Source organism: Lithobates pipiens, unplaced genomic scaffold, assembly GCF_037356315.1.
Source record: "Lithobates pipiens isolate NorthernLeopardFrog02 unplaced genomic scaffold, aLitPip1_a1.2 Scaffold_25, whole genome shotgun sequence".
Lineage (NCBI taxonomy): Eukaryota > Metazoa > Chordata > Amphibia > Anura > Ranidae > Lithobates > Lithobates pipiens.
In genome coordinates, this window is record NW_027507787.1 from 234884667 (window position 1) to 234906023 (window position 21357).

Genomic DNA, 21357 nt, shown 5'->3' on the forward strand with positions numbered 1-21357 from the left:
GTGGGGGGGGGGGTCTATTGTTGCTGGGGAGGATATTTCGTAGTAGGGCTCTATTGTTGCTGTGGAGGTATTTTCTTGTGGGGGGGGGGTCTATTGTTGCTGGGGAGAATATTTTGTTGCAGGGCTCTATTGTTGCTGGGGAGGTATTTTCCTTGTGGGGGGTTCTATTGTTGCTGGGGAGGTATTTTCTTGTGGGGGGGGTCTATTGTTGCTGGGGAGGATATTTTGTAGTAGGGCTCTATTGTTGCTGGGGAGGTATTTTCTTGTGGGGGGGGGTCTATTGTTGCTGGGGAGGATATTTCGTAGTAGGGCTCTATTGTTGCTGTGGAGGTATTTTCTTGTGGGGGGGGGGGTCTATTGTTGCTGGGGAGAATATTTTGTTGCAGGGCTCTATTGTTGCTGGGAGGTATTTTCTTGTGGGGGGGGGGTCTATTGTTGCTGGGGAGGTATTTTCTTGTGGGGGGGGTCTATTGTTGCTGGGGAGAATATTTTGTTGCAGGGCTCTATTGTTGCTGGGGAGGTATTTTCTTGTGGGGGGGGGGTCTATTGTTGCTGGGGAGGATATTTCGTAGTAGGGCTCTATTGTTGCTGTGGAGGTATTTTCTTGTGGGGGGGGGGGGTCTATTTCTGCAGGTGGGTGTTTGTTGTTGATGGGGTACATTCCAAGCCCTGCTGTACATGCACCACAGGAAGCTGCTAACGGGTCACATTTAGGCACTCACAAATCAGTGATGTATTTCTTGCCAACGGGCAAGCAGAGCCCAGAAAACATGGCAGGGGTGCATATGGGGGGGGGGGGGGGGGAGGGCAGCATTTACAGGGTGTGTGGAAGCGACCAGACAGCTGAGCAGCCTCCAGATCACTGGCACCGGTCAGTCAGTTGGTTTGCCCACACTACAGTGTGTGTAGAGTCGCCCGCTGTCACAGCTGTAAGGTTTACGGTGGTGGCGGTAAAAAGGAGTAAAGCGCAACTCCAGTGCAAAATCAGAAAAAAAAATGTGTATAGATATTTTAAAAAAAAAATAGCCTTTTCTGCATTATCACCTTCAGTCCAGAGATAACCCCCCCCCCCCTTTTTTTTTTCTCTGCTGCTAGATGTCCTCAGTCTTCTAGCCGTCATCATTCATTCTCTTTCTCTGACTCCAGGTGATTCCGGACGCACCCCCAACCTGTGTCGGGACAGGCGGCCCTCCCTCTTCCGGGACAGGCCCTCCCTCTGCTCACTCCTCCTATCAGCGTGTTTTTTTTAACACATGAAACTGCTTCTTCCGCTCACCACACCAGCCCTGCTGTACATGGACCACAGGAGGCTGATTCCACTTAGGTACTTACAAAGCAGCGACGTATCAATTGCCTTCATTCGTGTCTTTTCTGGCGTTCAGCATGTAAATGTTGCCATCAGCCCCGTTATTTTACGAGGCGCGTCTTCCTACATCTGAATAACAATTTAGGGAGTTTGGGGGGGGGGGAGGGGGGAAGCAATTTTATTTTCAAGCTGTTGTTTCAGGCTTAATGCTCTTTCCATCAAATCTCGGTACATCGAACGTTACTGGAAGCCGTAAAAAAGGGCGAATGTAACGAATTCCCCGAGTGCGCGCGATGGGGGGCGATGAAAATCGATACAATAAAAGGAGCTTCCAGTGTAGATATTAGTAAAAAAATAAATAAATAAGCGTTCGGTCACAGGTTGCGGCCTCCCCGCCACTCACCCGGCAATGTTTCCTCACCGCGCCGCGGCCCATTATTGGAATCACTGGCTTGTCGTTCCGTTGTATCGCTTTGTGCGTTTTATATCAGGCGGGGAAATGAAGCATTAAATCAGCGCGGCTATTTATTTCCTGCATTAAGGGATCGTTATTCTTCCTACAAGCCGGCCTTTTGTGTTAGGAATTAAAAACGGAGATTTATCAAACGCGTTACTGACAGAATCAGGCGCGTAATTAGCGCAAATCATTCCGCCTCTCGTTTGGTAAATTGTTTTCGGCGGTTTGGTGGGGATTCGAGTTCCCGGTCCTGGGCGGCCGACTGTGACAGTTTTATTCTGCGAGGATTACCGGTGTAGGGAGATAGATGCATGGGCTGCCCCGGCCGATGTCCGCTTCACGCCAATTGTTACATTGTTACTCCTTTATCTTCACCCGGTAATCAGCCAGGAACATGCCAGGCTGAGGATGGCTACGTTCACTCCTCCACTGCATCCAGTGCCGGGACCGGGTCATCCAGTGCCGGGACCAGGTCATCCAGTGCCGGGACCAGGTCATCCAGTGCCGGGACCAGGTCATCCAGTGATGGGGCCAGGTCATCCAGTGCCGGGGACCAGGTCATCCAGTGCCGTGGCCAGGTCATCCAGTGATGGGGCCAGGTCATCCAGTGATGGGGCCAGGTCATCCAGTGATGGGGCCAGGTCATCCAGTGATGGGGCCAGGTCATCCAGTGCCGGGACCAGGTCATGCAGTGCCGGGACCAGGTCATGCAGTGCCGGGGCCAGCTCATCCAGTGCCGGGGCCAGCTCATCCAGTGCCGGGGGCCAGCTCATCCAGTGCCGGGGGCCAGCTCATCCAGTGATGGGGGCCAGGTCAGCCAGTGCCGGGGGCCAGGTCAGCCAGTGCCGGGACCAGGTCATCCAGTGCCGGGGCCAGGTCATCCAGTGCCGGGGGCCAGGTCATCCAGTGCCGGGGCCAGGTCATCCAGTGCCGGGGGCCAGGTCATCCAGTGCCAGGACTACAGGCATGAACTGGCCATCAGGACTACAGGGAGTTTCCCGGTGGGCCGATGGCTCAGTGGGCCGGTCAGGTGCAGTCCTGGAGCCGCTCCTCTCTGACAGTGAGTGATCGCGATTTCACTTCTGTTTGGAGGAGCAGCTGCCGTCACTTGCTGGAGAGAGCATAAGGGTCCTTTCAGACGATATCCGCTTGCTCAGCGGGGATCGCCGGAGCGATCTCCGCTGAGCAGGAAGATGACAGGTCTGTCTCTGCACACTGCGCAGGGACGGACCTGTCACAGCGCCGCTCTCCCCTATGGGAGATCGGGTGACGACGGACCGCAGTGTCCGTCGTCCCCCGATCCAATCCGATGAAGGATGGAAAAATAGCTCTTTCCTCCGTCACACTTTTTCGGATCGGAGCGGGTCGGATGTCAGCGGACATGTCACCGCTGACATACGACGCTCCATAGACCTCTATGGAGCATCCGTTCAGGTCCGCCTAAAAAACTGACAGGCGGACCTGAACGGATCGTCCGTGTGAAATGGGCCTTAGGATTTCCGCTCCATCCAGCCTGTAGGGGGAGATAGACAGCTGGCAGACGTTCCATCCTCTCTCCCCTTATCACTTGTCACTTATCACATGACCGGTGAGAGGAACGAGAAGCTGCCTTCAAAACTGTGAGTACACGTGGGAGGGGGAGGAGAGGGAGGACACTCGGATGTAAGGGGAAGTGCTGATGGAGACACTCAAAATTAAAGTGAGCCGGTCATGATGAAGTCCAGGGACAAATTTTTGTCCCAGTCCAGCCCTGCAGGACTTGGTCATCCAGTGCTGGGGCTAGGTCATCCAGTGCCTGGAATAGGTCATCCTGTGCCAGGAATAGGTCATCCAGTGGAGGGACCAGATCATCCAGTGCTAGGACTATGTCATCCAGTGCCGGGACCAGGTCATCCAGTGCCGGGACCAGGTCATCCAGTGCCGGGACCAGGTCACCAGTGCCAGGACCAGGTCACCAGTGCTGGGACCAGGTCATCCAGTGCCAGGAGCAGGTAACCAGTGCCAGCAATAGGTCATCCAGTGCCGGGACCAGATCATCCAGGACCAGGTCATCCAGTGCCGGGACCAGGTCATCCAGTGCCAGGAGCAGGTAACCAGTGCCAGGAATAGGTCATCCAGTGCTGGGACCAGATCATCCAGTGCCAGGACCAGGTCATCCAGTGCCGGGACCAGGTCATCCAGTGCCGGGACCAGGTCATCCTGTGCTGGGGCCAGGTCATCCAGTGCCAGGAGCAGGTAACCAGTGCCAGGAATAGGTCATCCAGTGCCGGGACCAGATCATCCAGGATCAGGTCATCCAGTGCCGGGACCAGGTCATCCAGTGCCGGGACCAGGTCATCCTGTGCCGGGACCAGGTCATCCTGTGCCGGGACCAGGTAACCAGTTCCAGGAATAGGTCATCCAGTGCCGGGACCAGGTCATCCAGTGCCGGGACCAGGTCATCCAGTGCCAGCAGCAGGTAACCAGTGCCAAGAATAGGCCATCCAGTGCTGGGACCAGATCATCCAGTGCCAGGACCAGGTCATCCTGTGCCGGGACCAGGTCATCCAGTGCCAGGAGCAGGTAACCAGTTCCAGGAATAGGTCATCCAGTGCCGGGACCAGGTCATCCAGTGCCGAGACCAGGTCATCCAGTGCCGAGACCAGGTCATCCAGTGCCGGGACCAGGTCATCCAGTGCCGGGACCAGGTCATCCAGTGCCAGGAATAGGTCATCCAGTGCTGGGACCAGATCATCCAGTGCCGGGACCAGGTCATTCAGTGCTGAGACCAGGTCCCCAGTGCCGGGACCAGGTCCCCAGTGCCGGGACCAGGTCATCCAGTGCCGAGACCAGATCATCCAGTGCTGAGACCAGGTCCCCAGTGCCGGGACCAGGTCATCCAGTGCTGAGACCAGGTCCCCAGTGCCGGGACCAGGTCATTCAGTGCCAGGACTAGGTCATCCAGTGCTGAGACCAGGTCCCCAGTGCCAGGACTAGGTCATCCAGTGCCAGGACCAGGTCATCCAGTGCCCAAGGTGAAGATGGAAAACTGCTCCTCCTCACCTCTTCACCCCGCCTATCAGACATTGCAGAGAGTCTTCATAGGATCAACCCTCCCTGTAACCCTAAACTAACCCCTGTATTCCTAACACTAACCCTCCATGTAACCCTAACACTACCCTTCCCTGTATTCCTAACACTAACCTTCCCTGTAACCCTAACCCTCCCTGTAATCCTAACACTAACCTTCCCTGTAATCCTAACACTAACCTTCCCTGTATTCCCAACACTAACCCTCCCTGTATTCCTAACACTAACATTCCTGTATTACTAACACTACCCTTCCCTGTATTCCTAACACTAACCCTCCCTGCATTCCTAAAACTAACCTTCTCTGTATTCCTAACACTCAAACTGGAAGCCCAGTTGCCCATTAACCACTTTAGTCCCGGAAGATTTGGCTGCTGAATGACCAGAGCATTTTTTGCGATTCGGCACTGCGTCGCTTTAACTGACAATTGCGCGGTCGTGCGACGTTGCACCCAAACAAAATTGACGTCCTTTTTTCCCCACAAGAGTTTTCTTTTGGTGGTATTTGATCACCTTTGTGGTTTTTATTTTTTGGGCTATAAACAAAAAAATAGCGAAAATTTTGAAAAAAAACACAATATTCTTTTCCTTTTTGCTATAATAAATATCCCCCAAAAAATATATAAAAAAAACTATTTTTTTCCTCAATTTAGGCCGATACGTATTCTTCTACATATTTTTGTTAATAAAAATCGCAATAAGCGTTTATTGATTGGTTTGCGTCTACAAAACAGGAGATAGATTTATAGCATTTTTATTTTATTTTTATACTAGTAATGGCGGCGATCTGCGATTGTTATCAGGACTGCGACATTATAACAGACACATCGGACACTTTTGACACACTTTTGGGACCATTGGCATTTATACAGTGATCAGTGCTATAAAAATGCACTGATTACTGTAAAAATGTCACTGGCAGTGAAGGGGTTAACACTAGGGGGGCGATCAAGGGGTAACCTGTGTTCCCTAGTGTGTGTTCTAACTGAAGGGGGGGGGGGGGAGACTGTGTAGGGGAGATGACAGGTCACTGTTCATACTTTGTATGAACAGAAGATCTGTCTCTTCTTGCCCGCACTCGCATCGGCTCCGGGGGCGGGCACCCCTAGTGGCCACAAATAGAAGCGACGTAACATGACGGCGATATGCGCAGCCGAGCCATGTTGCCGCAGTACAACCGCGGCGGCTGGGCGGCAAGCAGTTAAGCTGTTACATATACAAGCTTTCAATAATAAACCCAACACCAGAGATGTAACATATCACAGCTTACCAATCATTAGATTTGGCGGCTGCATTTTTTTTCTTTTTTTTAGGCCTTTTTTCCCCCTCTGTTATCACCTGGTGACCTGGCCAGTAACACACCTCCTGTATTAGAGCGCCCCCACTCTGGATAAAGGAGAACAGGGGGCACAGCAGGCAGCAGCCTTGTCCATCCTGGGGGGAGGGTAGTGCTAGATGTACTAGCAGATTTGAGTACACTAACATGTTGAAGTCAAACGCCATACAACACTTTATAATCAGTTACATCAAACTTTTTTTTTTTTACGTTTCATTATACAATTGTCCTGAAAGTTTATATCGGAAATAACGTAGACCGGTCAATAAGGAAATCACCTGAACTCCCAACGCTCTGCGGGGATCCAGCAATCCGGAATGAGGTGGGGGAGATCTGTTATTATTCCAGCAGATGGCGCTCTTGTTCCTAGAAAATGTGTTGTTCCTTTACATTTTACGTCCTTTTCTATTATTTTTTTCGAAGGGTAATATTAGATTCTGAGCGTGCGAATACAAACAGACATGCAGATCACATGTCACCATCAGACACCCCCCCCCCCCCCTTCCAATGGCGTCAATGTGTTCTACATGCAGTAGCCAGTCCAATCGCAGCGTGGGCCTCGTTCACTTGAATGGGTCACATTTGGCATCCATAATGCCCACCAAAACCCAACACAAGGTATTGTTCCCCCAGTGATCAGACTGCAACAGCGTGGGCCTCATTCACATGAATGGGTCACATTTGTTATCCATAATGCCCACCAAATCCAACAAAGGGTATCATTTTTGCCTGGCAGGGGGAAGCATTTCCCTTCTACATACGATAGTAGCTTTGTCTGAGCTTTGTGCATTGGAGGGCTGAACACAAGAGCCGTGTGCATTTGGGGGGCTGAACGCCAGAGCCTTGTGCATTGGGAGGGCTGAACGCCAGAGCCTTGTGCATTGGGAGGGGGGGGGCTGAACGCCAGAGCCTTGTGCATTGGGGGGGCTGAACGCCAGAGCCTTGTGCATTGGGGGGGCTGAACGCCAGAGCCTTGTGCATTGGGGGGGCTGAACGCCAGAGCCTTGTGCATTGGGGGGCTGAACGCCAGAGCCTTGTGCATTGGGGGGGCTGAACGCCAGAGCCTTGTGCATTGGGGGGGCTGAACGCCAGAGCCTTGTGCATTGGGGGGGCTGAACGCCAGAGCCTTGTGCATTGGGGGCTGAACACCAGAGCCTTGTGCATTTCGGGGCTGTACGCAAGAGCCTTGTGCATTGGGGGGGCTGAACGCCAGAGCCTTGTGCATTGGGGGGGCTGAACGCCAGAGGCTTGTGCATTGGGAGGGCTGAACGCCAGAGCCTTGTGCATTGGGAGGGCTGAACACCAGAGCCTTGTGCATCCAGTGCCGGGGGCCAGCTCATCCAGTGCCGGGGGCCAGCTCATCCAGTGCCGGGGGCCAGCTCATCCAGTGATGGGGGCCAGGTCAGCCAGTGCCGGGGGCCAGGTCAGCCAGTGCCGGGACCAGGTCATCCAGTGCCGGGGCCAGGTCATCCAGTGCCGGGGGCCAGGTCATCCAGTGCCGGGGGCCAGGTCATCCAGTGCCGGGGGCCAGGTCATCCAGTGCCAGGACTACAGGCATGAACTGGCCATCAGGACTACAGGGAGTTTCCCGGTGGGCCGATGGCTCAGTGGGCCGGTCAGGTGCAGTCCTGGAGCCGCTCCTCTCTGACAGTGAGTGATCGCGATTTCACTTCTGTTTGGAGGAGCAGCTGCCGTCACTTGCTGGAGAGAGCATAAGGGTCCTTTCAGACGATATCCGCTTGCTCAGCGGGGATCGCCGGAGCGATCTCCGCTGAGCAGGAAGATGACAGGTCCGTCTCTGCACACTGCGCAGGGACGGACCTGTCACAGCGCCGCTCTCCCCTATGGGAGATCGGGTGACGACGGACCGCAGTGTCCGTCGTCCCCCGATCCAATCCGATGAAGGATGGAAAAATAGCTCTTTCCTCCGTCACACTTTTTCGGATCGGAGCGGGTCGGATGTCAGCGGACATGTCACCGCTGACATACGACGCTCCATAGACCTCTATGGAGCATCCGTTCAGGTCCGCCTAAAAAACTGACAGGCGGACCTGAACGGATCGTCCGTGTGAAATGGGCCTTAGGATTTCCGCTCCATCCAGCCTGTAGGGGGAGATAGACAGCTGGCAGACGTTCCATCCTCTCTCCCCTTATCACTTGTCACTTATCACATGACCGGTGAGAGGAACGAGAAGCTGCCTTCAAAACTGTGAGTACACGTGGGAGGGGGAGGAGAGGGAGGACACTCGGATGTAAGGGGAAGTGCTGATGGAGACACTCAAAATTAAAGTGAGCCGGTCATGATGAAGTCCAGGGACAAATTTTTGTCCCAGTCCAGCCCTGCAGGACTTGGTCATCCAGTGCTGGGGCTAGGTCATCCAGTGCCTGGAATAGGTCATCCTGTGCCAGGAATAGGTCATCCAGTGGAGGGACCAGATCATCCAGTGCTAGGACTATGTCATCCAGTGCCGGGACCAGGTCATCCAGTGCCGGGACCAGGTCATCCAGTGCCGGGACCAGGTCACCAGTGCCAGGACCAGGTCACCAGTGCTGGGACCAGGTCATCCAGTGCCAGGAGCAGGTAACCAGTGCCAGCAATAGGTCATCCAGTGCCGGGACCAGATCATCCAGGACCAGGTCATCCAGTGCCGGGACCAGGTCATCCAGTGCCAGGAGCAGGTAACCAGTGCCAGGAATAGGTCATCCAGTGCTGGGACCAGATCATCCAGTGCCAGGACCAGGTCATCCAGTGCCGGGACCAGGTCATCCAGTGCCGGGACCAGGTCATCCTGTGCTGGGGCCAGGTCATCCAGTGCCAGGAGCAGGTAACCAGTGCCAGGAATAGGTCATCCAGTGCCGGGACCAGATCATCCAGGATCAGGTCATCCAGTGCCGGGACCAGGTCATCCAGTGCCGGGACCAGGTCATCCTGTGCCGGGACCAGGTCATCCTGTGCCGGGACCAGGTAACCAGTTCCAGGAATAGGTCATCCAGTGCCGGGACCAGGTCATCCAGTGCCGGGACCAGGTCATCCAGTGCCAGCAGCAGGTAACCAGTGCCAAGAATAGGTCATCCAGTGCTGGGACCAGATCATCCAGTGCCAGGACCAGGTCATCCTGTGCCGGGACCAGGTCATCCAGTGCCAGGAGCAGGTAACCAGTTCCAGGAATAGGTCATCCAGTGCCGGGACCAGGTCATCCAGTGCCGAGACCAGGTCATCCAGTGCCGAGACCAGGTCATCCAGTGCCGGGACCAGGTCATCCAGTGCCGGGACCAGGTCATCCAGTGCCAGGAATAGGTCATCCAGTGCTGGGACCAGATCATCCAGTGCCGGGACCAGGTCATTCAGTGCTGAGACCAGGTCCCCAGTGCCGGGACCAGGTCCCCAGTGCCGGGACCAGGTCATCCAGTGCCGAGACCAGATCATCCAGTGCTGAGACCAGGTCCCCAGTGCCGGGACCAGGTCATCCAGTGCTGAGACCAGGTCCCCAGTGCCGGGACCAGGTCATTCAGTGCCAGGACTAGGTCATCCAGTGCTGAGACCAGGTCCCCAGTGCCAGGACTAGGTCATCCAGTGCCAGGACCAGGTCATCCAGTGCCCAAGGTGAAGATGGAAAACTGCTCCTCCTCACCTCTTCACCCCGCCTATCAGACATTGCAGAGAGTCTTCATAGGATCAACCCTCCCTGTAACCCTAAACTAACCCCTGTATTCCTAACACTAACCCTCCATGTAACCCTAACACTACCCTTCCCTGTATTCCTAACACTAACCTTCCCTGTAACCCTAACCCTCCCTGTAATCCTAACACTAACCTTCCCTGTAATCCTAACACTAACCTTCCCTGTATTCCCAACACTAACCCTCCCTGTATTCCTAACACTAACATTCCTGTATTACTAACACTACCCTTCCCTGTATTCCTAACACTAACCCTCCCTGCATTCCTAAAACTAACCTTCTCTGTATTCCTAACACTCAAACTGGAAGCCCAGTTGCCCATTAACCACTTTAGTCCCGGAAGATTTGGCTGCTGAATGACCAGAGCATTTTTTGCGATTCGGCACTGCGTCGCTTTAACTGACAATTGCGCGGTCGTGCGACGTTGCACCCAAACAAAATTGACGTCCTTTTTTCCCCACAAGAGTTTTCTTTTGGTGGTATTTGATCACCTTTGTGGTTTTTATTTTTTGGGCTATAAACAAAAAAATAGCGAAAATTTTGAAAAAAAACACAATATTCTTTTCCTTTTTGCTATAATAAATATCCCCCAAAAAATATATAAAAAAAACTATTTTTTTCCTCAATTTAGGCCGATACGTATTCTTCTACATATTTTTGTTAATAAAAATCGCAATAAGAGTTTATTGATTGGTTTGCGTCTACAAAACAGGAGATAGATTTATAGCATTTTTATTTTATTTTTATACTAGTAATGGCGGCGATCTGCGATTGTTATCAGGACTGCGACATTATAACAGACACATCGGACATTTTTGACACACTTTTGGGACCATTGGCATTTATACAGTGATCAGTGCTATAAAAATGCACTGATTACTGTAAAAATGTCACTGGCAGTGAAGGGGTTAACACTAGGGGGGCGATCAAGGGGTAACCTGTGTTCCCTAGTGTGTGTTCTAACTGAAGGGGGGGGGGGGAGACTGTGTAGGGGAGATGACAGGTCACTGTTCATACTTTGTATGAACAGAAGATCTGTCTCTTCTTGCCCGCACTCGCATCGGCTCCGGGGGCGGGCACCCCTAGTGGCCACAAATAGAAGCGACGTAACATGACGGCGATATGCGCAGCCGAGCCATGTTGCCGCAGTACAACCGCGGCGGCTGGGCGGCAAGCAGTTAAGCTGTTACATATACAAGCTTTCAATAATAAACCCAACACCAGAGATGTAACATATCACAGCTTACCAATCATTAGATTTGGCGGCTGCATTTTTTTTCTTTTTTTTAGGCCTTTTTTCCCCCTCTGTTATCACCTGGTGACCTGGCCAGTAACACACCTCCTGTATTAGAGCGCCCCCACTCTGGATAAAGGAGAACAGGGGGCACAGCAGGCAGCAGCCTTGTCCATCCTGGGGGGAGGGTAGTGCTAGATGTACTAGCAGATTTGAGTACACTAACATGTTGAAGTCAAACGCCATACAACACTTTATAATCAGTTACATCAAACTTTTTTTTTTTTACGTTTCATTATACAATTGTCCTGAAAGTTTATATCGGAAATAACGTAGACCGGTCAATAAGGAAATCACCTGAACTCCCAACGCTCTGCGGGGATCCAGCAATCCGGAATGAGGTGGGGGAGATCTGTTATTATTCCAGCAGATGGCGCTCTTGTTCCTAGAAAATGTGTTGTTCCTTTACATTTTACGTCCTTTTCTATTATTTTTTTCGAAGGGTAATATTAGATTCTGAGCGTGCGAATACAAACAGACATGCAGATCACATGTCACCATCAGACACCCCCCCCCCCTTCCAATGGCGTCAATGTGTTCTACATGCAGTAGCCAGTCCAATCGCAGCGTGGGCCTCGTTCACTTGAATGGGTCACATTTGGCATCCATAATGCCCACCAAAACCCAACACAAGGTATTGTTCCCCCAGTGATCAGACTGCAACAGCGTGGGCCTCATTCACATGAATGGGTCACATTTGTTATCCATAATGCCCACCAAATCCAACAAAGGGTATCATTTTTGCCTGGCAGGGGGAAGCATTTCCCTTCTACATACGATAGTAGCTTTGTCTGAGCTTTGTGCATTGGAGGGCTGAACACAAGAGCCGTGTGCATTTGGGGGGCTGAACGCCAGAGCCTTGTGCATTGGGAGGGCTGAACGCCAGAGCCTTGTGCATTGGGAGGGGGGGGGCTGAACGCCAGAGCCTTGTGCATTGGGGGGGCTGAACGCCAGAGCCTTGTGCATTGGGGGGGCTGAACGCCAGAGCCTTGTGCATTGGGGGGGCTGAACGCCAGAGCCTTGTGCATTGGGGGGCTGAACGCCAGAGCCTTGTGCATTGGGGGGGCTGAACGCCAGAGCCTTGTGCATTGGGGGGGCTGAACGCCAGAGCCTTGTGCATTGGGGGGGCTGAACGCCAGAGCCTTGTGCATTGGGGGCTGAACACCAGAGCCTTGTGCATTTCGGGGCTGTACGCAAGAGCCTTGTGCATTGGGGGGGCTGAACGCCAGAGCCTTGTGCATTGGGGGGGCTGAACGCCAGAGGCTTGTGCATTGGGAGGGCTGAACGCCAGAGCCTTGTGCATTGGGAGGGCTGAACACCAGAGCCTTGTGCATTGGGTGGGGGCTGAACACCGGAGCCTTGTGCATTGGGGGGGCTAAATGCCAAAGCCTTGTGCATTAAAGGGCTGAACGCCAGAGCCTTGTGCAATAGGGGGCTGAACGCCAGAGCCTTGTGCATTGGGGGGCTGAACGCCGGAGCCTTGTGCATTGGGGGGGGCTGAACGCCGGAGCCTTGTGCATTGGGGGGCTGAACGCCAGAGCCTTGTGCATTGGGTGGGGGCTGAACACCGGAGCCTTGTGCATTGGGGGGGGGGGGCTGAATGTCAAAGCCTTGTGCATTGAAGGGCTGAACGCCAGAGCCTTGTGCAATAGCGGGCTGAACGCCAGAGCCTTGTGCATTGGGGGGCTGAACGCCAGAGCCTTGTGCATTGGGGGGGGGATGAACGCCGGAGCCTTGTGCATTGGGGGGCTGAATGCCAGAGCCTTGTGCATTGGGTGGGGGCTGAACACCGGAGCCTTGTGCATTGGGGGGGGCTGAATGCCAAAGCCTTGTGCATTGAAGGGCTGAACGCCAGAGCCTTGTGCAATAGCGGGCTGAACGCCAGAGCCTTGTGCATTGGGGGGCTGAACGCCAGAGCCTTGTGCATTGGGAGGGCTGAACGCCAGAGCCTTGTGCATTGGGAGGGGGGGGGGCTGAACGCCAGAGCCTTGTGCATTGTGGGGGCTGAACGCCAGATCCTTGTGCATTGGGGGGGCTGAACGCCAGAGCCTTGTGCATTGGGGGGGCTGAACGCCAGAGCCTTGTGCATTGGGGGGGCTGAACGCCAGAGCCTTGTGCATTGGGGGGCTGAACGCCAGAGCCTTGTGCATTGGGGGGGCTGAACGCCAGAGCCTTGTGCATTGGGGGGGCTGAACGCCAGAGCCTTGTGCATTGGGGGGGCTGAACGCCAGAGCCTTGTGCATTGGGGGCTGAACACCAGAGCCTTGTGCATTTCGGGGCTGTACGCAAGAGCCTTGTGCATTGGGGGGGCTGAACGCCAGAGCCTTGTGCATTGGGGGGGCTGAACGCCAGAGGCTTGTGCATTGGGAGGGCTGAACGCCAGAGCCTTGTGCATTGGGTGGGGGCTGAACACCGGAGCCTTGTGCATTGGGGGGGCTAAATGCCAAAGCCTTGTGCATTGAAGGGCTGAACGCCAGAGCCTTGTGCAATAGGGGGCTGAACGCCAGAGCCTTGTGCATTGGGGGGCTGAACGCCGGAGCCTTGTGCATTGGGGGGGGCTGAACGCCGGAGCCTTGTGCATTGGGGGGCTGAACGCCAGAGCCTTGTGCATTGGGTGGGGGCTGAACACCGGAGACTTGTGCATTGGGGGGGGGGGCTGAATGCCAAAGCCTTGTGCATTGAAGGGCTGAACGCCAGAGCCTTGTGCAATAGCGGGCTGAACGCCAGAGCCTTGTGCATTGGGGGGCTGAACGCCGGAGCCTTGTGCATTGGGGGGGGCTGAACGCCGGAGCCTTGTGCATTGGGGGGCTGAACGCCAGAGCCTTGTGCATTGGGTGGGGGCTGAACACCGGAGCCTTGTGCATTGGGGGGGGCTGAATGCCAAAGCCTTGTGCATTGAAGGGCTGAACGCCAGAGCCTTGTGCAATAGCGGGCTGAACGCCAGAGCCTTGTGCATTGGGGGGCTGAATGCCGGAGCCTTGTGCATTGGGGGGGCTGAACGCCGGAGCCTTGTGCTTTGGGGGGGACTGAATGCCAAAGCCTCGTGCATTGAAGGGCTGAACGCCAGAGCCTTGTGCAATAGGGGGCTGAACGCCAGAGCCTTGTGCATTGGGGGGCTGAATGCCGGAGCCTTGTGCATTGGGGGGGCTGAACGCCGGAGCCTTGTGCTTTGGGGGGACTGAACGCCGGGGCCTTGTGCATTGGGGGGCTGAATGCCGGAGCCTTGTGCATTGGGGGGCTGAACGCCAGAGCCTTGTGCATTGGGGGGGCTGAACGCCAGAGCCTTGTGCATTGGGGGGGCTGAACGCCGGAGCCTTGTGTATTGGGGGGGTTGAACGCTGGAGCCTTGTGCATTGGGGAGGGGGCTGAATGCCAGAGCCTTGTGCATTGGGAGGGCTGAACACCGGAGCCTTGTGCATTGGGGGGCTGAACGCCAGAGCCTTGTGCATTGGGGGGGCTGAACGCCAGAGCCTTGTGCATTGGGGGGGCTGAACGCCGGAGCCTTGTGTATTGGGGGGGTTGAACGCTGGAGCCTTGTGCATTGGGGAGGGGGCTGAATGCCAGAGCCTTGTGCATTGGGAGGGCTGAACACCGGAGCCTTGTGCATTGGGGGGGCTGAACGCCAGAGCCTTGTGCATTGGGGGGGCTGAACGCCGGAGCCTTGTGTATTGGGGGGGTTGAACGCTGGAGCCTTGTGCATTGGGGAGGGGGCTGAATGCCAGAGCCTTGTGCATTGGGAGGGCTGAACACCGGAGCCTTGTGCATTGGGGGGCTGAACGCCAGAGCCTTGTGCATTGGGGGGGCTGAACGCCAGAGCCTTGTGCATTGGGGGGGCTGAACGCCGGAGCCTTGTGTATTGGGGGGGTTGAACGCTGGAGCCTTGTGCATTGGGGAGGGGGCTGAATGCCAGAGCCTTGTGCATTGGGAGGGCTGAACACCGGAGCCTTGTGCATTGGGAGGGCCGAACGCCAGAGCCTTGTGCATTGGGGGGGCTGAACGCCGGAGCCTTGTGTATTGGGGGGGTTGAACGCTGGAGCCTTGTGCATTGGGGAGGGGGCTGAATGCCAGAGCCTTGTGCATTGGGAGGGCTGAACACCGGAGCCTTGTGAATTGGGGGGCTGAATGCTGGAGCCTTGTGCATTGGGGGGGGCTGAACGCCGGAGCCTTGTGCTTTGGGGGGACTGAACGCCGGGGCCTTGTGCATTGGGGGGCTGAATGCCGGAGCCTTGTGCATTGGGGGGCTGAACGCCAGAGCCTTGTGCATTGGGGGGGCTGAACGCCAGAGCCTTGTGCATTGGGGGGGCTGAACGCCGGAGCCTTGTGTATTGGGGGGGTTGAACGCTGGAGCCTTGTGCATTGGGGAGGGGGCTGAATGCCAGAGCCTTGTGCATTGGGAGGGCTGAACACCGGAGCCTTGTGCATTGGGGGGCTGAACGCCAGAGCCTTGTGCATTGGGGGGGCTGAACGCCAGAGCCTTGTGCATTGGGGGGGCTGAACGCCGGAGCCTTGTGTATTGGGGGGGTTGAACGCTGGAGCCTTGTGCATTGGGGAGGGGGCTGAATGCCAGAGCCTTGTGTATTGGGAGGGCTGAACACCGGAGCCTTGTGCATTGGGGGGGCTGAACGCCAGAGCCTTGTGCATTGGGGGGCTGAACGCCGGAGCCTTGTGTATTGGGGGGGGTTGAACGCTGGAGCCTTGTGCATTGGGGAGGGGGCTGAATGCCAGAGCCTTGTGCATTGGGAGGGCTGAACACCGGAGCCTTGTACATTGGGAGGGCTGAACGCCAGAGCCTTGTGCATTGAGGGGGCTGAATACATGATGGGGATTGTAGTTTCTGAATAACTGGAGAGCCATAGTTTGGAGACCCCCCTGCTATAAAGGCATATGCTTTGTTCAGATTTCATGTCTGAGGTTTACAACCACTTGAACTAATTTTCAAGCCTAAAATGTGAAAAATAAAAAAGAAGCAAAAACAGCTCTGGCAGCCAAAGGGTTAACGAGTTATTCAATCTGAATCTCGTTATTTCTGGCTGGCGTTCTTCTTTGGGTTACAGACATCGACGCAGCCAACAAAATTAGAGCGAAGAGAGAAATCCCAAGCTGCGTGCTAGGCTCCCGAAGCCAGAGGATCGGCATGACAGCCAGGCACCTAGCATTCTCTGATGCAGCAGTTATGAGTTGGCCTGACGCTGATTTATATTTGATTTGACATTAAACCTTTGTAATGGAAAGAATAAATGGCAGCGCTGACTTTCTCAACTTTGCAATGCACACTCACCGGCCACTTTATTAGGTCCCCCTTGCTAGTAGCGGGTTGGACCCCCTTTGGCCTTCATTCTTGGTGGCATAAATACAACAAGGTGTTGGAAACGTTCCTCAGAGATTTTGCTCCATAGTGACATGATAACATCACACAGTTGCTGCAGATTTGTCAGCTGCACATCCATGATGCTGATCTACCGTTCCACCACATCCCAGAGGTTCTCTATTGGATGAGATGTGGTGAGTGTGGAGGCCATTGGAGGACAGGGACCTGATTGTCCAGTGGTGAGATGATTGGAGCTTTGTGACATGGGGCATTATCCTGCTGGAAGGAGCCATCAGAAGATGGGGACACTGTAGTCATAAAGGGATGGACATGGTCAGCAACAATACTCAGGTAGGACGTGGTGATTAAACCATGTTCAATTGGTACTAAGGGGTCCAAAGTGTGCCAAGGAAATATCCCCCACACCATTACACCCCCACCACCAGCCTGAACCGGTGATACAAGGGAGGATGGATCCATGCAAATTCTGACCCCACCATCTGAATGTCGCAGCTGAAATCCAGACTCATCAGACCAGGCAATGTTTCTCCAATCTTATATTGTCTAATTGTGATCCTGTGCCAATTGTAGTCTCAGTTTCCTGTTCTTAGTTGACAGTATTGGCACCCAGTGTGGTCTTCTGCTGCTGTAGCCCATCTGCTTGTGTTGTGTGTTCAGAGATGGTATTCTGCATACCTTTGATGTAACGAGAGGTTATTTGAGTTACTGTTGCCTTTCTATCATCTGGAACCAGTCTGCCCATTCTCCTCTGTCATCAACAAGGCATTTTCCTCCACACAAGTGCCGCTCACTGGATATTTTCCCCACCATTCTCTGTAAACCCGAGAGATGGCTGTGTGTGAAAATCCCAGAAATACTCAGACTGGCCCGTCTGCCACCAACAACCCATGCCACGTTCAAAGTCACTTCAATCCCCCTTTCTTCCCCCCATTCTGATGCTCAGTTTGAACTTCAGCAAGACGTCTTCACCGCGTCTAGATGCCTCAATGCATTGAGTTGTTGCCATGCGATTGGCCGATTAGCAATTTGTGTTAGCAAGCAACTGAACAGGTGTACCTAATAAAGTGGCCGGTGAGTGTACATTGTTGCCCATGCAGGTGTTTTTTGTTTTTTTTTTACATCATATAGGGCCCACAGCCCGGCGGTCAGTGCTTGCAGATGCCACGGCCAGACAGGTAGGAGCCCCCTGCTGGCCATTAAGCTGCGCTGAACTGGCCTTCAACGTCTTCCAAGCCTGGCATAGAATGTGCCGTGCATTGCATGCATGGTCCCTCCTGATCTGTTAGTCTTGAAAGTATCATGAACGTGGCGGTGTGGTGGTGGTGGGGGGGGGGGGCAACTTTGCTAGCTCTTATCATCGGTGCTGCTAAAACGGATTGCTGACTTTGCCCTAAGGGACTCCCCCCCCCACCCTTCTCCTGGCGATGCGAGGCTGGGCCGCTATCAGCTGTGACTCAGGTTTAGAAGATGGTTTCCTGTGGTAGTGGGCGTGGAGCTTGTGTAAAACACACCACGGCGCTCCTCCGCCGGAGCTGTCACTGCCTCTGCCCGTCCTGGAGCTCCCTGTGTTAGCCGGGTGGCTTTTGCATGACAATAGAGAAGCAGGCGGTAAATAGGAAATTCCTCCACCACTCTCCCTGAAGTCAGGCAAAGTCTAGGAAGCGTCAACTCATGGCTGAGGACTTCGACATCATAGGTAAGAACATTGGCCTTCGTCTTCCTCCAGGCGTTTCGGCATACGCCCGAGACGTAGTCTAGAGTCAACCGCAGTCCATTCGGGGGAAAGCGACAGGTCCTCTTCATAGGAAGTTATATTCCCGTTGCACTCCTTGCTGGGAAAAGCCCGGGATAAGAGGGAGCCGTGGCTACAACTGGCCAAACCCTTTGCCCTTCTCTGAGCGTCCAGCCGAGATGTAGTCTAGAGTAAGCCGCAGTCCATTCGGGGCAAAGTGACAGGTCCTCTTCACAGCAAGTTATATTCCAATTGCACGCCTTGCTCGGAAAAGCCCAGGATGGGGGGTGCTGTTGCCGTCACCGGTATATTATAGGTCACTTTCCACACCCTTAGCATTTCTCCAAGCGTCCGGCCGAGATGTAGTCTAGAGTCAATCGAACTCCAGTCCGGGCAAAGTCACAGGTCCTCTTCACAGCAAGTTATATTCCCATTGCACCCCTTGCTGGGAAAAGCCCGGGATGGGGGAGGGGGGGGCACTGTGGCCGCAAGCGGCTGGGTAACCGGTGTCAAAGTATTTAATATAGGTCAGTGTCCACACCCTTTGCCTTTCTCCGAGCGTCCGGCGTACAGCTGAGACGTAGTCTAGAGCCACCCGTAGTCCATACAGGGAAAAGTGACAGGTCCTCTTCATCGGAAGTTATATTCCAATTGCACTCCTTGCTGGGAAAAGCCCGCAGTAGGGGGACACTGCGACCGCAACCGGCTGGGTAAGAGGTGTCAATGTGCTTATTAAAGGTCAGTTTCCACATCCTTCGCCTTCCTCCAAGCATCCCGGCGTAGGGCCGAGATGCAGTCTAGAGGCAGCCGCAGTCCATTCAGGGCAAAGTGACAGGTCCTCTTCATAGAAAGTTCTATTCCCGTTGCACTCCATACTGGGAAAAGTCCAGGATGGGGGGGGGGGGGGGGGGGGGTAACCGGTGTATTTATTATAGGTCACTTTCCACACCCTTAGCCTTTCTCCAAGCGTCCGGCGAAGATGTAGTCTAGAGTCAGTCGAACTCCATTCAGAGCAGTCACAGGTCCTCTTCACAGCAAGTTATATTCCCATTGCACCCGTTGCTGGAAAAAGCCCGGGATGGGGGGGCGCTGTGGCCGCAACCGGCTGGGTAACCGGTGCCAATGTATTTGTTATAGGTCAGTTTCCACACCCTTTGCCTTTTTCCGAGCATCCGGCATACGGCTGAGACGTAGTCTAGAGCCACCCGTAGTCCATACAGGGAAAAGTGACAGGTCCTCTTCATAGGAAATTATATTCCAATTGCACTCCTTGCTGGGAAAAGCCCACAGTAGGGGGACACTGCAACCGCAACTGGCTGGGTAAGAGGTGTCAATGTGCTTATTAAAGTCAGTTTCCACATCCTTCACCTTCCTCCAAGCATTCCGGCATACGGCCTAGATGCAGTCTAGAGTCAACCATAGTCCATTCAGGGCAAAGTGACAGGTCCTCTTCCCAGCAAGTTATATTCCTGTTGCACTCCATGCTGGGAAAAGCCCAGGCTGGGGGAGGGGGGGGGGGTGCTGTGGCCATAACCGGTATATTTATTATAGGTCAATTTCCACACGCTTAGCCTTTCTCCAAGCGTCTGGCCGAGATGTAGTCTAGAGTCAACCAAACTCCAGTCAGGGCAAAGTCACAGGTCCTCTTCACAGCAAGTTATATTCCCATTGCACCCCTTGTTGGGAAAAGTCCGGGAAAGGGGGCTCTGTGGCCGCAACTGGCTGGGTAACCGGTGCCAATGTATTTGTTATAGGTCAGTTTCCACACCCTTTGCCTTTTTCCGGCTGAGACGTAGTCTAGAGCCACCCGTAGTCCATACAGGGAAAAGTGACAGGTCCTCTTCATCGGAAGTTATATTCCAATTGCACTCCTTGCTGGGAAAAGCCAGAAGTAGGGACGCACTGCGGCCGCAACTGGCTGGGTAAGAGGTGTCAATGTGCTTATTAAAGTCAGTTTTCACATCCCTTCGCCTTCCTCCAAGCATTCCGGCATACGGCCTAGATGCAGTCTAGAGTAAAAGTCACAGGTCCTCTTCACAGCAAGTTATATTCCACTATTGCACTCCTTGCTGGGGAAAGCCCGGGATAAGAGGGCGCTGTGGCTACAACAGGCTGGGTAACCAGTGTCAATGTATTTGGTATAGGTCAGTTTCCACACCCTTTGACTTTCTCCTAGCATCCGTTCAACATCCGAGATGTAGTCTTGAGGCAACCGTGGTCCATTACAGGGCAAAGTGACAGGTCCTCTTCATAGCAAGTTATATTCCCATTGCACTCCATGCTGGGAAAAGCCCAGGATGGGGGGGGGGGGGGGTGCTGTGGCCGTTACCGGTGTATTTATTATAGGCCACTTTCCACACCCTTAGCCTTTCCCTGAGCGTCCGACCGAGACGTAGTCTAGAGTCAGCCGAACTCCATTCAGAGCAAAGTGACAGGTCCTCTTCATAGCAAGTTATATTCCCATTGCACTCCTTTCTAGAAAAATCCAGAAGTAGGGACGCACTGCGGCCGCACCCGGCTGGGTCACCGGTATTAATGCATTTATTATAGGTCAGTTTTTGCACTTCTTATGTGTTGTACCTTAACATCCGTCCCCGCCCCCAAGGAGCTTACAATCTAAGGTCCTTATCTTACTTACTAGGGCCAACTTAGACAGGAGCATGTCTTTGGAGTGTGGAAGTAAACCGGAGTACCCGGAGGAAACCCACGCAGGCACAGGAAGAACATGCAAACTCCAGGCAGGTAGTGCTGTGGTTGGGATTCGAACCGACAACCCTGGCAGAGAAGAATGTTTAGCCAGCACACCACAGATCCCTATCATATAGTCAAGGTATTTATTAAAGCAATTATATTGTAATTATTGATAGTGTAAGGTTTCAGGGGCATATAGGGCGCCTTTGTCAAGCAAGTGAAGGCTCTCCTACTAACAACCCTACTTATGCTGATATTATTCCATGCCACGCTTCCATTCATCTTTCAGATCCCTGGTAATAGCTGGGGCTTCAAGGTATGGGGGTGCATGTGACCATTATTCCCAAGAGACAGTGCTCAGGGATCAATCCTAAGGCCCAAACACTCTCATGTAGGAGCGAACAGGAGGTCATCATAGACCAAGACAACTGTAAATGCTCCTCTATTCCACACTTCCACGCC

General features: G+C 53.9%; 1 protein-coding gene across 8 annotated transcripts in view; it reads left to right on the plus strand.

Moving 5' to 3' along the window:
• Window positions 1-21357, plus strand: part of LDB1 (LIM domain binding 1) — a 260494-nt gene that overhangs the window by 143207 nt on the left and 95930 nt on the right. The window contains exon 1 of one of the 8 annotated variants that reach the window (XM_077455667.1): window positions 18000-18168. The exons of the other annotated variants lie outside the window; for them this stretch is intronic. Coding sequence (XP_077311793.1) covers window positions 18144-18168 — 25 coding nt within the window. The 5' untranslated portion in view covers window positions 18000-18143. Of the gene's footprint in view, window positions 1-17999; window positions 18169-21357 lie in introns of those variants that run through there. 8 annotated transcript variants of the gene reach the window in all.